Genomic DNA, 17,020 nt, shown 5'->3' with positions numbered 1-17,020 from the left:
CTAGTCTTTTGGGGGGAAAGAACTGACAAAATACAGAAACCACTAGCTGACCTAAGTTTTCTAAAAGAAGGATAAATACACAAAATAAATTACAAGGTGGAAGTAACCATCAAGCCAGAGGAAATTTTTCCAAAAATCTCAGAAACTTTATCCAATTCAATGCAATAAACTTGAAAATCTAGATAAAATAAATAACTTTATCAGATTTATATAACAAAACTGACTCCAGAAGAGATAAAGAGTCTGAAAAGACTAATTATTACAGAAGAATTAGTTTCCAGAGAGCTCCTCTCTGAGAGAGCCACCAGGTCCAGAAATTTTTAAAAGAGAGTTCCAAAATTTGAAGTTTTAAGGATCAAATAATCCCAAAGCTACTTAAACTTTTCAGAGCATAGAAAAGAAAACTTCCAAACTAGTTTTGTGAGAAATGTGTAACACTGATAACAGAAACTTGTAAAGACAACCCAAAGAGAAAATTTCATGCCGAACTTTCTTATAAATTCTAATGTAAAAACAATAACCGTCATTCCTAATAAAAACACCTAATAACACAAAAATCCATAGAAACTCTTGTAAATATGAATGTAGAAGAACAAGGAAATGATGTCTACTTTGCCACTATTTTTGTGAGGTATTATTCAACACAACTAGATAAGAAAAAACACTTCAACTCTTAGGGACAGAGAGGAAGAGGTAAAACAATCTATAAAACAATCTATGTTATGATTACATATTAGGAAAGTCTATAGAAATTAATGGAAAAAGTACTTCAAACAGCAAGCGAATTCAGTAAAGTAGTAGTGTACAAAAATAACATGTAAATATCAATTATCTATGTGCAAACAACATTAATCTATCTATATATATAATGACTAGGCATAATCTTAAAAATATATGCAAAATAGATATAAAGATAATTGAAAACACTTCTGAAAGACACATGAAAATAATCTGAACAAATGAAGAGGCACCTTGTTCTTAGATGGGAAGATTCAGCTTCATAAAGACACTACTTCCTAAGCCAATTTAACATGATCTTAATAAAATTATCAACAAGTTTTCTTATGGAGTTAAACAAAGATTACCTGTAAAAAGAAACAAGGAAGAATTATCTATAAACCCCTGAAAAATCAGCAGGCAGCATTGGAGATATAGTCTGACCAGAATTAAAACCAAATTTGGAGCCGCCATAAATAAAGCTATGTGATGCTGATTCATAAATAGATAAGCCCTAAATGATAAGTAAAATTTCATAAAAGGACTTAAGTTTATGAAGAAATTGAGCATGTAATTAAGGATGCATCTCAAATCACTTGAAAAAATAATGTTTTCATAAATGGTGCTGGCCATACTGAAAAGCAATCTGGAAAAATATAAAAGTCAATCTTTATTTCACACTGTATATCAAGTTAAATCCCAACTGGATGGACCCACCACATAAGAGTAAAAAGTACTAAAAGCGAGCAGAAGTGAATATAATTATAACTTGGTGGCAGGGAAACCCTTCCAATAAAGTAAAAGATTAATATATTTTTGCTATAAATCTTAACTTACAAAAGTGTTTTGCATGGCAAAATCCTCCACAAACAGTTGAAATGCAAATGAGAAACTGGGAAAAGATTTTGGCCAATTTATACTGGGAAAAACTAGTCTATCTCTAACATACATACAGTTCCTAAAAATCAAGGAATAGAAAAATATAGGATACAACTCAACAAAGAATATGTGAAAGGGCCCTTAAACATAAATAAGATGCTTGATTTCATCCAGAAATAAAAGGAAATGTAATTAAAACCATTCTGAGATACTTCTTACCTATCAGATTGGCAAATATCCAAGTTTGACAATATATTCTGTGGCGAAGCTGTGGAAAAACAAGTCCTCTTATACATTGCTGCTAAAAAATCACAATGACACAATGTCATAGGTAGTAAATATATTCCCCAATATCTAGCAAAATTGTGTATGCATGTATTTTTTCTATCATTTTATTTATTTTATTTTATTTCATCACAATCCTTAAACCCCATCTCCAATTTTCCCCATCCCCCACCCAGTTCCCCTCTGGCAATGATTCGGTTGTTCTCTATAATGAAGTGTCTGTTTCTTGATTTGTCTCTCTCTTTTCCCTTTGCTTATTTGTTTTGTTTCTTAAATATGAGTGAGATCATATGGTATTGATCTTTCTCTGACTAATTTCGCTTAGCATTATACATTCTAGCTCTATTCATGTTGTTGCAAATGGCAAGATTTCATTTTTTAAAGCTGAATTATATTCCACTGTATAGATATATAGATATATATGACATCTTCTCTATCCATTGATCTTTGATGAACACTTGGGCTGCTTCCACAGTTTGGCTATTGTAAATAATGCTGCAATAAACATCAGAGTGCATGGATCCCTTTTGAATGAGTGGTTTTGTATTTTGGGGGTATAATACCCAGTAGTGTGATTCCTGGATCCTAGGGTAGTTCCATTTTGAATTTTTTGAAGAACTTTCATACTTTTTCAACAATGGCTATGCCAATTTGCATTCCCACCAACAGTATATAAGTCTTCCCTTTTCTCCACATTCTCACCAGCATTTATTATTTCTTGTGTTGTCGATTTTAGCCATTCCAACAGGTGGGAGTCAATATCTCATTACAGTTTTGATTTACATTTCTCTGATGACCAGTGATGTATATGCATATATCTCTTGACCCAATAATCTCACTTCTAAGACTCTATTACAAATACAGATGACTTATTCACAAAGTTATTTATTGTGGCCTTTTTTGTTGTTTATAGCATAAACTGGAAAGAACCTACATTCCATCCCATAGGGGATTCCACACAAAGAAATATAAAATAACCATGAAAAGGAATAAAGAAGCTCTTTATATACACACATGCCATAACCTCCAAAGCAATATGCAGAATATTATATATAATAATTACTTTCATGTATGAAGTGGGGATATATATAGTTTCAAAGGTGCTTATATCCTAATTTATCCATTGAAAAGGCCTAGAAGTGATGTGAACTCAAACATAGTGAACACACCAAGTGCCAAGACTGAGTTGTAAATACCAACTTCTGGGCAGCCCGGGTGGCTCAGTGGTTTAGCGCCACCTTCAGCCCAGGGCCTGATCCTGGAGACCCAGGATCGAATCCCTCATCAGGCTCCCTCCATGAAGCCTGCTTCTCCCTCGGCCTGTGTCTCTGCCTCTCTCTCTCTTTCTCTCTCTCTCTGTGTCTCTCATGAATAAATAAATAAAATCCTTAAAAAAATAAAGAATAAAATAAATAAATACCAACTTCTATGAAACAAATGAGCACTCCTTGTAGAAATGATTGGTTCCACTTCTGGGGCAGGGAATTTACAATACAAGGTTGGAACATGTTCAAGGAGGCATTAAGGATGAATGGCTTAGGCCAAAATGACACAAAAGTCACATGAAGGAGCTCTGTTAGCCACAGATGGGATGATTGAAGTACTAAAGGATAATAAACTAATTGATACACACTGGATAAACAAAACTCCACGAGCTCATAATGTCATACCACTAAAAAATTCTTGTGGGATATGACTTGATGGAGCTCAGACAGCAGCTCTCCCTGATGCTGCTGCTATCAAGAACTACAGCTCCATGGCTTTTTACCACCAAACATTTCAAAAAGCTAGTTTACATTTCCTTTCCCTATTTTTTTCGCCTATTTTCTCTTCTATACGTTATACTTTCATTTAACACATTGATAATCCAGCTGTTGTTATTTTCCTATTTCTTTAAAAATGTCCTCTTTAGGGACAACTGTGATCCCTAATTAACAAATGCTTAGTCTCTTCCTTTTGCTCCTACATACATCTCTGTAGTGTTTAGCATAATTCACCATCCTTCCTTTTGAAAGCCATCTATGCTTGTGAACCCCGGGCACCACCACCACCCCCAATCCTACTGCCCTTGGAATCAGAGACTGTGCTTCTGTTCTCAAACAACTTGGCCTTGGCCCCAGGCTGGCAGGCAGGGATTCTCTTCTACTTAGAACTCCTAAAGATCAGCCTTTTAAGAGGTCTTTCCTCAGTCCTTCAGACATCTCCTTCTCCACTCTCTTGCCTGCTTCTCATATTCATTCCACATTTTTAACTATGGAGATGACTCGATTTTTCTATCTCCATCTTTCTTCTGATATTCAACTTTCTGCTGAACACAATCTTCAGGATAGCCTCCCTGCACCTGAAACTCAATGTGCATAATGAAAAGCTAATCAGCTTTCCCACTACCTACTCTTTCCCCTGTCTTCCTAATTCCTGTCCATAGCACTGCCATCAACTTCAACGGCCAAGGCCACAGATCTTGAAAACCTCTTCATCTGGGCGTTCTCTAACACGCCCATACTGAAGTAAGGGTTTGCTGAGTCTCTGCTCTCCTCAGAGGCTGAAGTGAATCTAGCTGCAGCCTCAACTGCTCATCCTGACCAAACCTGGAAGGTACAGGAGAAGCCCTTTTCCTCCCAGGGGTAGGCAGTAAGTAACCTTTCTTTAGGATCATAACATGTTTGTTGCATATTACTTTCCAATGATAAAGTCTTGATGGATCTTGGAGTTAGTGGCAGTGAAGAGCGGTAAATCATGTAAACACATTAAGAAACGGATTCTCTACTATGGTATAAAAGCAAAGAAAATACCAATGGAGTGCTTTTTTACATCTCTTTTCCATTTGATAAAATGAAAGTACAGGTAAAATAACAAATAACAATATTTAATGACTTAAAATGCCACTAGAAGCATCAGAACAGAAACTTCATCCTTATTCTCTGTATTAGGAGCCCACAAGGAGAAGTCAATAACACACACACACACACACACACACACACACACAAAGGAACTTAATCATTGAGTATAAGGTCATATAACTGTGATGCTAACAATAAAGACAATTTTGACTTTTACTAGGAAATGGAAACAAACATAGTAATTTTATTTATCCTGAAGCCAAACCTCAATGCACTCATAAAATTAAAAGCTGTCATCAACAGGAAAATATCCAAGCAGTACTAATACCTTGACAAAAGTAATGTTTCAATGATGCATAATCTGTGATTGTCGATCTTGATAAGTCTTTGCCAAAAACTCTTGCTGCCCTCCCGGCAGCTCCAAAAGGACCAACACATGGAATGATCTCACCTTTAGGGTTATCTATATTAGAGTATACTTTTAGGTTAAATAAATGTATAGTAAGTATATTTATGCCAACATGGGAATGTCAAGAGTGAAAAAGCATATAAATGCGAATGTAAACCAAGGAGTGATTTTTTACTCAGAATCTATAGCCATTAGAAATTGATGGAGGAAAATACACTACACATGAATGAAGTGGGATGGGGACCCACTTATGTCTTGCTTTTACTTGCATTCATTTGTATACCAATTGTATACCACCATTGATTGTATATTAATATCACTCTACCACTAGACAGGAAATTCCCTGAGGATAAGTTTGCTTCTTACACATCTTGTTTTCATATCCTCCAGTATCCTGCAGAACCTCACAGATATGGTGGTACTCCATAAATATCTATTGAGTTGATTTACACTGAATCCTAATAACACAGACTTGAAGTTAGTTGCCTTCCTTTATCATTAGATTTTAATGGGACACATTAAAATTAATGAGAATCTTTCTGACCCCGACTATGGAGAGGTACCTTGATGAAAGCAGATCTGAAGGGGATTACTGATTATCCCTGTGAAGCATGTATAACTTATGTAATATTAAGATACTTAAAAATTAAACTATCAAAAATACTATTTTGATTATATTTAAGTCAATTAAGCTGATGTTTAATTGTTAATAATAAATGGTAAATACAAAAATAATATGGTATGTAAAACTGTAAGAAGTCAAATTAACCTCCAACACAGGATTAATTCTTTGGTTGGAATTATGCCTTTTCCTCTGGGGCAATTTTACATTGAGTGGATTCTTACTATTTACAGGCTTATGCCTCTTGAGAAGTTAAAGACTTGTGGCTTAGCAAGGTTTATAATATAGTGCTACTTAATTACTTTTGTTTTTAAGTAGAAACCTTGGTTTCAATGTTTAGGTTTTGTTTTTTGTTTTTTGTTTTTACTTTTTTCAGTAGAACCTCTACAAATGCTTTTATGACATGATGGTCAAAATGACTTCTCTTGAAATTTCAATATGTGTATGTTTAATATCTTTCATGAGATATAACTCACATATAATGTAATTAGCCCATTTAAAGTATATAATGCTATTGGTTTTTAGTCCAATAAATATTTTGATTCCTTTTCAATCACAAGTAAGCAGTAATAATGGCAAGTTGCTAATTTCTCCCTTTTTTTTTTGGCCTCAATTTTTCTCCTGTACTGTTTACAATTTCATATTCCCAGGATTTGTCAGAATGCTAAATGAAAGACTTTTACAAATCAGTCAATTGGCATCCACTGTTGAGTAATTAAGGACTCAGAACTAGAAAGAACCAATTGATCCAGGGTCAGAATATAAATCCTTTTACCTGTATTCTCATACAATTAATAAGATGTAGCATAGAAAACAGCCCACCCCAGTACTGTACACTTTAAAGAAGCTTAATAAATGTTGTCTTCCTTTTTCTTCCTTTTTTTATTCAATTCTTTAGAGTAAAAAAAGGTTATGAACACATTTCTTGAGATATGAATGAAGCAAATGGGTATGCAAACCAAAGCACACCTAGAAAGTTATAGAGGGAATCCAGTGGAACTACCAGAGTGATGAAAACTGTCCAGGACTGACTTTTCTGATGGGCGGATCACTCGTCCCTCCCCTCCCCAATACTGCACCTGCTTCCCCAACTACCACAATGCCCTCCTTTCATGCAGCACACATTTTTCAGAGAGGAGAAATCTGAAAACAGACTATTTGGAGGGGTCCCTCTTCATACCCAGGAAACCTTTGGACAGATTACATTCTGAATTCATCAACTTATTTCAGAACTTTATTAATTTACTCTTCCAAGTAAAATATCTGCCAAGAATTTAAATCAAGCCTTACACAGGGGGGTGTGGGAGGCGATTTTTTTTTTTAAGCCAGTAAAGTTGTTGCTGGAAACATTGTTTTACGTGCATGTTTTTATTTACATGTTTTTTTCTGAAATATTTACAGTAAACAAGCTAAATTGAGAATGTTCTTGCTTCTAGAAAATGACTTTTCCATTTGAAATGAATGTATCATCTGGAAACAGTCTGCTATTTAGTAGAAGAGGCCAAATGTTCTCTCTTGTACGGCAACCTGTTTTTCTCTTAAGGAAGAGAACTTATTCCTATTCCATGCCTACAAGGAGAACTTTCTGCTCTTCAATACTATTTCCTACAGGCAGAGCCTCCTGATACAGGAGCAAAGGAAAGAGCTAGATCAACAACCCTCTGGACAGACACTTGGTGAAGGGAATATTCTGCTTGTCGAATTAAGCCCTGCTTTTCAAGTGGATGAACGGTTGTTTCTCTGAGAGTGAACAGGACTCAAAACAGAGTGCTTTGGCTTCACTGAGAAATCCGCAAATATTTCTCAGAATTTGTTAGCGCTGATGGCGCCAGCAAAACAGAATTAGACTGTCCCTTAGAAACTGGATATAGTCTTACCAAACACACAATTTACATTGTTTCCTCTAACATTACATCTGCCTTCCAGCGATAGTAAACTGTACTCCTGTAAGAACAAAGAGACCCCACCAGAAATGATCTATGTTGAACATTTTTGCTTCTGTTTTCAGTCTATATTTTTCCAAGGCGAGCACTCAAGCAGGACTAAACGAAGAGACGCATTCCTAGTTGACACAGAGGACATATTTTGTGTTTTCTGGTGCCAAAACACACCAGAGGATTAGGTGCTAGAATGGAAAATAGTTCTCTCCATTTCCTGATTACTTTCACAGGCATTCTTATTATCTTTAACTTTCCTCTTGTAAAACACACACACACACACACACACACACACAGCACGAGAAATTACTGGGTTCTTTATTTATACCTTATAATAACCTTTATTTCTCGGTTTTCGCAGGAAGAGATGACTGCATTAAGTGCTTGGAACTCACTGCTGCAGGACACAGGGAAGAGCTGGAAAGTGTGGGTAGGCTAAGCACGCCAAGGGTAAAATTAGCCTTCGAGCATATGACTACCAGGAAGGCTCTGAACTACCAGAATCAAGATATCATGGGTTGTCATCAGGGAGTAAATCAAGCAATAACTCTTTTTAAGTAGACTCAAGATAGGAAATATGTCCTCTGTTCACAAATGTGGGATGGCAACCCAGCAGGTTTTTATATTCCTGTAATTACTAAACCCCATTTACCAGCACTGACATCTGAGTAATTACAAGGAAAGACTGGGGCAAATTTTATCCTCCTGATGGCCTTGCAAGGCACAAGGTTTGAGAGCATGGGACAGCATTGCAATCAATCACAGATAAACCCTGTCTCCAGTTAGCAACCTTGGTAATCCATGGGTGATGGGACTACGTGGGATTCCTGGCTTTCCTTTTTCCCTGTTTCTATGTAAAAGTAAACAGCCTATGGAAGTGGCTGACTTTTCAAAGGTTGTGTCACCAAGCCTGAGCTAAAATTTAAAAAAGGAAGCTAATGCTCATTTGAGCTTACCAGCAGCGGTCAGTTAGCTTTGAAACAGGGATTTCTACAGTTTGTTACCAAAAAAAATGTGTACTGTGTACACTCTGATGGAAAAAGAGCAACAAGGAGAGCAGAGTGATTTATGCTAATTAGAGAGTTGAATGTTATCAAAAGGGTTAGGAGCCTGAATGGTGAAAACATCAACAGCGTTCTCTGCTATCACTCAAAACCATCTTGCAGGTATCTGGAACTTCAAATGGGCTGCTGATCACATATTTGTTTTTGTTTTTTGTTTTTTAAGATTTTATTTATTTATCTACGAGAGACACAGAAAGAGAGAGAGAGAGAAAGAGAGAGGCAGAGACACAGGCAGAGGGAGAAGCCGGCTCCATGCAGGGAGCCCGACATGGGACTCGATTCCAGGTCTCCAGGATCACACCCTGGGCCAAAGGCAATACTAAATCACTGCCCAGATCACATATTTGTTATGCATAGCTCAGTGCCATCAAAGGGATCCATCCCTCCAATATAAGGGGTAATTTAATAATATTGAAATGTCCTAATATTTGGGTGCATGCTAATTAGGAAAGTGTAGAGAATTTTGTATCATAGATCAAATTTTATTTTTTGTATTCTATATTATTTGTATAATTTACACTTTTTAATGTACTTTTCTAATTACTAAAACGTACCTGAGTGTCTTTTTTTTTTAAGGTTTTTCATTTTTTTATCAGAGACACAGAGAGAGAGAGACAGAGAGAGAGAGAGAGAGAGAGACAGGCAGAGGGAGAAGCAGGCTCCATGCAAGGAGCCTGACGTGGGACTCGATCCTGGGTCTCTAGGATCACGCCCTGGGCTGAAGGTGGTGCTAAACCGCTGAGCCACCGGGCTGCCCCTGAGTGTCCTTAAATGCATTAAGATCTTGAGAAGTTTACTCAATAGTGGGTCTAGTTATGGGAAAAAATAAGAATTAGGCTATCCTTGTTTGGAATTCAGAAGCTGCAGAACGGGTTGGTGGAGTATAAGCAGAAGGGTAAGCATAAGCCAAACGCATTTAGTAATTGCAAAAATCCTCTCAGAACAGACAGATTTTAATTTCTGCAAAATCTTTAAGGGACCAAGCCAGAAATTGATGAGCAGCAATGAATAAGGAGTGAGAGAACTTCGATGCCAAGAGTAGCTGAAATGCCCATCAGAAGATGTAGACTTTACAGACTACCACTAGCCACCAGGGTGACCTCAGCCAGTGAAATTAACAAACACTTACTGAGCATTATAGAAGACTTTGTACGTTGGAGAAAACAAAAATATGAACAAGCTCTGGTTCCTGCCCACAGGAAGCCTATGAGTTGGTGAGGAAAAGAAGACACACAATCAGTGTATACATGGTGGAATGGGACTGGGAGCAGACCACACACAAGAACAGAGGCCAAGGAAAGATCCTCTTCACCTGCTGAGGAGCGAGTGTGAAGGGTTTAATGGAAGAGTACATGTGAAATGCACCAGAAAGAATGGATAAGTTGCTGACAAGGAATCCTAAAGGCAGAGGACCTTTGAGAAAAACTTGATGAAAATCCTGAAGTGTGTAGTTATGTTTATGCCTCTTGAGTTGAATTCAGTAACTGGGTATTTTTAGCCTGGACAAGAGCTCACTAAATTCACTTAATCCCCATCACTGCCTTTTGGACTCACACCCACTGGCCTTCCTCATTCATAGCATCTGACTGTCTCTGCAGATGTTTGTTTAGAGAGTCATAAGAGAGAGTCATGATTATCAAGATAAGAAGTCTAGACAGTTTCTTTTAAGGAATAGAAAGAGCCAACTAAAGGTGAGCCAGGAAGCATCAGGATCACGACTGTATCTTAATAGCTTCAGTGCCCATATGAATGTTGATGTCACAAACACAGAAAATAAAGAAAAAGAACAAAATAGATAAAGAAGACAGTGCATTCAAGTGAGGGATATGGTGAATCTGAAGATCTTATAGGGCACTGAAGTAGAAGTCTAGAAGAATTGTTCTCAATCAGGGTCAATATTGCACCTCCCCTCCTGCCACACACACAGAGCATGTATAGAAATGTCTAGAGACATCTGAGGTTGTGATCACTGGGGAGAGGGAGTGTTATGAGCCTCTAGGAGGTAGGGTCCAAGGATGCTGTTAAACAACCTAAAATGTACAGGATGGTCACTATGGGAAAGAATGAACCCGCTAAAAATGTTGGTAGTGCAGAAGTTGAGAAATCTTGGTTTAGGGGAAGCGAGAACTTCCAATCTGGAATTGAAGGAACAGAGGGAGATGAGAACTTTCATTCATTCATACTGCAGTAAGAAATTTGAGAGAGCATTAACCACAATGAGAATGCATGGAAAAGAAAGAGAAGCAGGTAGTTGGGGCAGCCCTGGTGCCCCAGAGGTTTAACGCCGCCTTCAGCCTGGGGTGTGATCCTAGAGACCCGGGATCGAGTCCCGCGTCAGGCTCCCTGAATGGAGCCTGCTTCTCTCTCTGCCTATGTCTCTGCCTCTCTCTCTCTCTGTGTGTCTGTCATGAATAAATAAATAAAATCTTAAAAAAAAAAAAAAAAAAGAAGCAGGTAGCTGACAAAATCCTAGGCTATATCATCACCTCCTTTACAAAATGAGTTCTTTGAGATGGAGTAAGGTCACAAATTGTTTCACATTTATTTTAAGTAAACTCTACCCCCACCATGGGACCCAAACCCATGACCCCAAGATCAAGAGTCATGCACTCTACTAACTGAGCCAGGCAGGTGCCCCAACCCTTTCATATTTAACATGCAATGACATGATGACTTTTCAGGACGTGTGGATCCAAGAAAAAAGATATGAATGAAACGGGGCATCATGGAGAAGATCAGTTAGGAACATCCAAAAAAATGAAGTGTTGAAGATACATTCCAGTGTGTAACAGGGAAGCATTGTATGTGGTCTGCAAATTTGTTATAACTCAATCACAGAACCACATGACTGTAACACAAGAAAATTAAGAAAGAAGAAGTCAGAGGAAGAGGAGGAGGAAGGGACAGGGAGGAAGAGGAAGAGGTGGATGAGAAGAAGAGAAAGAAAGAAGAGACAAAGGAAACAACAACAACAAAAAGGAGTGGAAGGGGGAAAATGGTAAGACAAGAGAAACAAGGGGAAGGGAAAGAAAGGAAATGGAACAGTAGAGACAACCTCTAAAAGACACAGAATACAGTGTGAGTGCAGTTCTAAGGAGCAAGACTAGTGGTCATCCCCCAAAATTTGGCTAAACTCTAATATGGGAATCTATTCCACAAGCAGCAAAATCTGCTTCTTGAGCAGTATCATCACTGTTTTTCTAAAGCCATGAAACACAAAATGAAAAGCAGTAACCAATACTTGTATAATTCTCCAGTACTTAAACTTTGCTGTGACTCTGCTCCAGAGGACTTGCCAGGGGTAGGGAAACCTGGAGTGAGACAAGAGATGAGGAGATGTTGTGGTGCTCCAAAACAAAGGAATATGGAATATGCATCACAAGCAACCTGGCAGGCTCGGACTGCTGAACAGAGGCAGAGGAAGTTTGCAAGAAAGACTTAGGAGATGGTCCTTTACCATTCAAATTGTTATGTGGCCCACAAATACGAGGTATGCCTGGAAGCCAAAGGAGGCATCACTGACCAAGAAAGAGGATGAAGAACATGAGCACAGGACAGAGGCAGGATAGTACTGAGCCAGGTAGATTTTGAATTCCAATCTTAGTTTCACCTTTGGCTAGTTTGATGCTGTTTGCGAGTAGCAGAATGACTATGAAACTTGGCTTCTTTCTAGTCATGTGAGACTGATAAGCTTCTCAGGTGTGCTATGATGTTTAAATGACATCAGGTATATAAAATATTGAACATAGTGACTGGTGCCAAGGAGGACTCCATCAGTGATAACTGATGTAGCATGTCTAAATCCTATTCCTCTAAGCAATGATCCCCCCAAAAGGGAAACAATTGGACCCACATTTTAAGTCAACCGAAATACAATACATTAAATAAGGTAACATATTTGAAAACAGATATCTTCACTTTTGAAAATAAACAAGTATCTTTTATGAATTCATAGAACTGGAGTGGCCTTCAGAATGCTGGTCAAATTTCCTCATTTAACTGATAGGAAAATTGGAGAAGGAAATGAAGAGGCTATTGTAGTTTGGGTATACATGGGTCAAAAGAGACCTTAGTTAAGGGAGGATATGCTTTTTTAAAAATATGTGTAACACAAGATGAAGGCAAAGTTAGAAAATTAGAGTCCACAGTTATATAGATTCATATATACACACATACATAGTGTATATACATACAAACATATTCTATATGTATATGTACATATAATATATAAATTATATATCAGAATTCCTCTAAGGATGCTTGATTATTGATGGCCTAGCATCATCTAGCAGATGTTATCCTAGAGATATCTAGCAGAAAGTTGTCCTTAGGTTTCCGTGAACTTCTCTAGACCACATCTCCCAAATTCACCCCTTTGTAATGTAAACATATCAGACAAAGTTCTTGGGTGCTTCACGGAGTACTGAATAAAAGTTTTAGGAATAAACTGGTGATTATAGAAGATGTACTTCCCCAAGCTACAGCCAGTTCACTTACCTGTCTAGGAGCAAGTTAGGAGCAAAGAAGAGCTTCCCTGGATGCTCCATGGAGCGCCAGACAAGTCCAATCATCAGGATCTCTAGCCAAGCACATTCCAGAAGGTGGACCTGATCATGGAGGCTCAAATCAACAAAGCCTAAAACAAGACAAGAAAAGCTTGCTGACTTAAAATTAAAAGTCATCATTACTAGTGAAATGAATGCAACTGGGGATTTGAACTGGTGAGGTCTGTTTTCTAATACATTGTATGACATGTAATGGAAGAACACTTAATAGGAAAGTCAAGTAACTTTTTTTATACCTAGTATATCAAGGAACTTTAATGTAGTATTTAAGTTTCTAAGTGCCTTAGTGTTGTATCTATAGAAATATACTAACTTATACAACCTATTTAGTATCCTATAAAGTTCTGTACTTAAGTAATGTTAAAACTTGTTAAATCTTTTTTTACTTAGACATCTCTAATAGCTCTATGTGATTACTATATTTCACTTCTGATTCAGTTGAATATATTTACGTACAAGAAATTTAAACTACTGGCCTTAAACCAAACAGGAATTGGAGCAAGGGCAAGACCAAAGTCACTAAATTTCTATTTATTTGCTTCATCACTAAGCCATGCTCTTTTTTTTCACACTGTGTAAAAGAAAGGCTAATGAAACAGTACGTGTAAATAAATATCTTGGGAGAAAATGAATCAGATGAATAAAGTGACATCGTAAATACTTCTGGTAATAAACACTAATGTGTCCTTGTTTGCCAAAGGCCTTAATGGGAGATGAAAGCTTTTCCAAATCAACACTAACAATACAGTGGATGCCTAATGATAACAACAACAACAACAACAACAACAATAAGCAGGAGTAGAAGGGGAAAGGGTGAGGAGGAAGAGGAAGAAGAACAGGAAGATCAATTTACTGAGCCATTACCATGGTCTTGAAGCAATGCTAAGTATTTCCTGCACATTTTCTTATCTTTATTAATACAATAACTCTAAGAGGTAGAAATTGATGGGGATGTCTTTTTACAGGTAAGAAAACAGATGTTCAGAGAGCTTATACATTTGTTAAGATCAGAGATGAGAATATAATCTTCAGAACCTGTGCCCTTGACCACCTCTTATGAGCTGCAATTAATTATAGAATTTGAATCAAAAACTAAATAAATACAACCACACAAATGAAGATCTGCCAGAGTGACAGGCATTAAATGAACAAGATGACCATAAATCTTGCTGCTTTCCAAATCAGCTCCCAGTCATATCACAGGCTATATCCTTCCTCTCTCCCTCTGCTTTCAACTCTTTGTTCTCAGTCATCCATGAGACTGGTTCTAGAAATCCCTTTTCCTGTGTCCTCTCCTTTATTCATTCTCACTAATTTATACTATTATTAGCTACATATGGTTATGTTTATAAAAAGCCAAAACATAAATTTATTTCTCAAAGCAGTCAAGGATGAATGGTTGCCTACTGTATCTTTCCCTTTGGGGGTCTTGAAACTACCACAGGATCAGCACTAAACAATTAGCTCATCATTTCTGATACATGGATGGGCCATTATTACCACTAAATAAGTGACTATCCACATCGAAAAACCCCAACTAGAGAAAGATCTCAGAGTCTATGCCCCCCCCTTGCAGTCATCATCCCCTAATCAAACTCATCAATTCTATCTTCGAAGTAACACTAAAACTCTTCCTCTCTTTTCTATAGTCCCACTGTTACTACTTTAATTCCTAAGAGTCTCTCACCTTTCTGTCTGACTTTTATAACTCAGCATAATTATTTTGACACTTACCCATGATCTTCCATGTATGAATAGCTGATTCTTTTTATTGCCTATTGTGTAGATATATACAATAAATAAATACAATTTGCTTATCCTTTCATTGGACATTTAGATTGTTTCCAGTCTGTGGCTATTACAAATAGCCACAGACTGGAAACAGTAGCTTTTATGAGCAATCTATGTACTAATTTTTTGTATGAACATACGCTTTCAGTTTTGGGGGTAAATATCTAAGAGTCCATTGGCTGGATCTTACAGTAGATGTGTATTTCACTTTTTAAGAAATTGCGAAATTGTCCATTTTCTATTCCCATCAGCAATGGATGAGAGCACTAGTTGCTCCCATCCTCATGGAAAGTTGGTACGGTCAGTCTTTCTAATTATAGATGGTCTAGTAGGTGAACAGAGGTATCACACTGGCTCTGTGGTTTTAATTTGCATTTTCCTAATGACTAATAATGCTGTGCATTTTTTCATGTGCTTCTTCTAACAGATAGTTATCATACATTATATTCAAGTTAATTACGCAAGTATCTGTAAATCCTGCTAGGTTTTGTATTCATTAGAAGCACCAGATGCATGATTCTATCAAATTCTGCTTTTTAAAATCCAATTTGTTGCACCTTTTCCTACACCAATTAATTAACCATTCCAAGGCCCATAACAGTGTAGACTTCCTCAGAGCAGGTGTCTTCCCATTGGAAAAAGTGGTTCTCACATAAAGCAGGGTTTGCAACTGGAGAAAAAATTGGTAGCTCTGTTCATTAAAGAAAAAAAAAAACTAAAAGATTAAAAACACAGTGACTGGGTTTCAGGCCTCTTGGATAGAAAAAGGAACGGGTATCTGTACAACCTGCAACTATTTGCCTCTAAAGTACACTGGGTCAAAATGGACTAACCTTGTTCTGGAAGAAACACTGCCTGAGGAAATGAGAACTGTTTCTTTCTCTCAATGCCCAATGTCTAATGGGATAAATTGACTCCAGTAAGTAGTACTTGAAAGCTCTCAAGGAAGTTTTAATTCTATAAGATTTTACCCCAATCTTTTGGGTAAAATCTCATAAAAGAAATGTAAATGGACATTGTCAATTAAACTCACTTTCAGAAATGTTAATATTCAAAAGTGATGTCTTCTGGGGCACCTGGGGGGTGCACTGGGTTGAGTGACTGACTCTTGGTTTCAGCTCAGGTCATGATCTCAGAGTTGTGAGATCAAGCGCTGCATCAGGCTCTGCACTTAGAGTGGAGTCTGCTTGAGACTCTCTCTCCCTCTCCCTCTGCCCCTCCCCACCATGCTCTCACTTGCTCCCTTTCTCTTTCCCTCTCTAAAATAATAAATAAATCTAAAAAAGAAGTGAAGTCTTCTCTTATGGCATTCGCTGTTTTATATGGAAAAAATATAATAACGTGATAATGTCATCCATGATGACACGTACACCACACTCTCCAATACCTTCCAGAAACCTCAAACAATCACACAGGATGAGATTTGGAAGTATCTTTTGAGAGAACCATAGCTGGCCACATAACCACTTGATTTTGGAAAACCAAAGGAGTATTTTCTGGTAGGAGCCTTACCTATCAAACTGAATCATACTTTTTAATTCTCACTTCAAAACTTCAGTGCTATTTAAGCCTGACAGTTTTAGTGGTCTCTTGGGAGCCTCAGAAGCTCACCATAACCATTTGTACAACACAAGTCTGGTGATTATGAAATCTTTCTGAAATATGTCTGTTAGCAATAGTTTTCAGTCTGAGTCCAATAGAATTGCTAGGCCCTTCTGTTGAGATGATGTAGATCTCTCAAAAATAAATGGTCTCTTTAGTTCTCTTTCCCAGCTATGCATGCTGCCCTCAGAAAGGGTCACTGAATCTCTTGCATAGTGTCCTCTGCAAGTTCCTGGAGACAGCAGTGGGGGTGCAGAGATGACTATCAATCCACCTTCTCAAAGAATGTGAAGACTACTGAAGACTGTT

At 37.5% G+C, this 17,020-nt stretch overlaps 1 protein-coding gene across 3 annotated transcripts in view; it reads right to left on the bottom strand.

The window, feature by feature from the left end:
* Positions 1 to 17,020, bottom strand: part of ESR1 (estrogen receptor 1) — a 277,313-nt gene that overhangs the window by 65,140 nt on the left and 195,153 nt on the right. For all 3 annotated transcript variants that reach the window (XM_077896962.1, XM_077896968.1, XM_077896956.1), the window contains exon 6: positions 13,251 to 13,389. In XM_077896962.1, coding sequence (XP_077753088.1) covers positions 13,251 to 13,389 — 139 coding nt within the window. The remainder of the gene's footprint in view (positions 1 to 13,250; positions 13,390 to 17,020) is intronic.

The sequence above is a fragment of the Canis aureus genome, chromosome 1 (genome assembly GCF_053574225.1).
Source record: "Canis aureus isolate CA01 chromosome 1, VMU_Caureus_v.1.0, whole genome shotgun sequence".
Taxonomy (NCBI): domain Eukaryota; kingdom Metazoa; phylum Chordata; class Mammalia; order Carnivora; family Canidae; genus Canis; species Canis aureus.
This window is presented reverse-complemented; position numbering and strand designations above follow the sequence as displayed.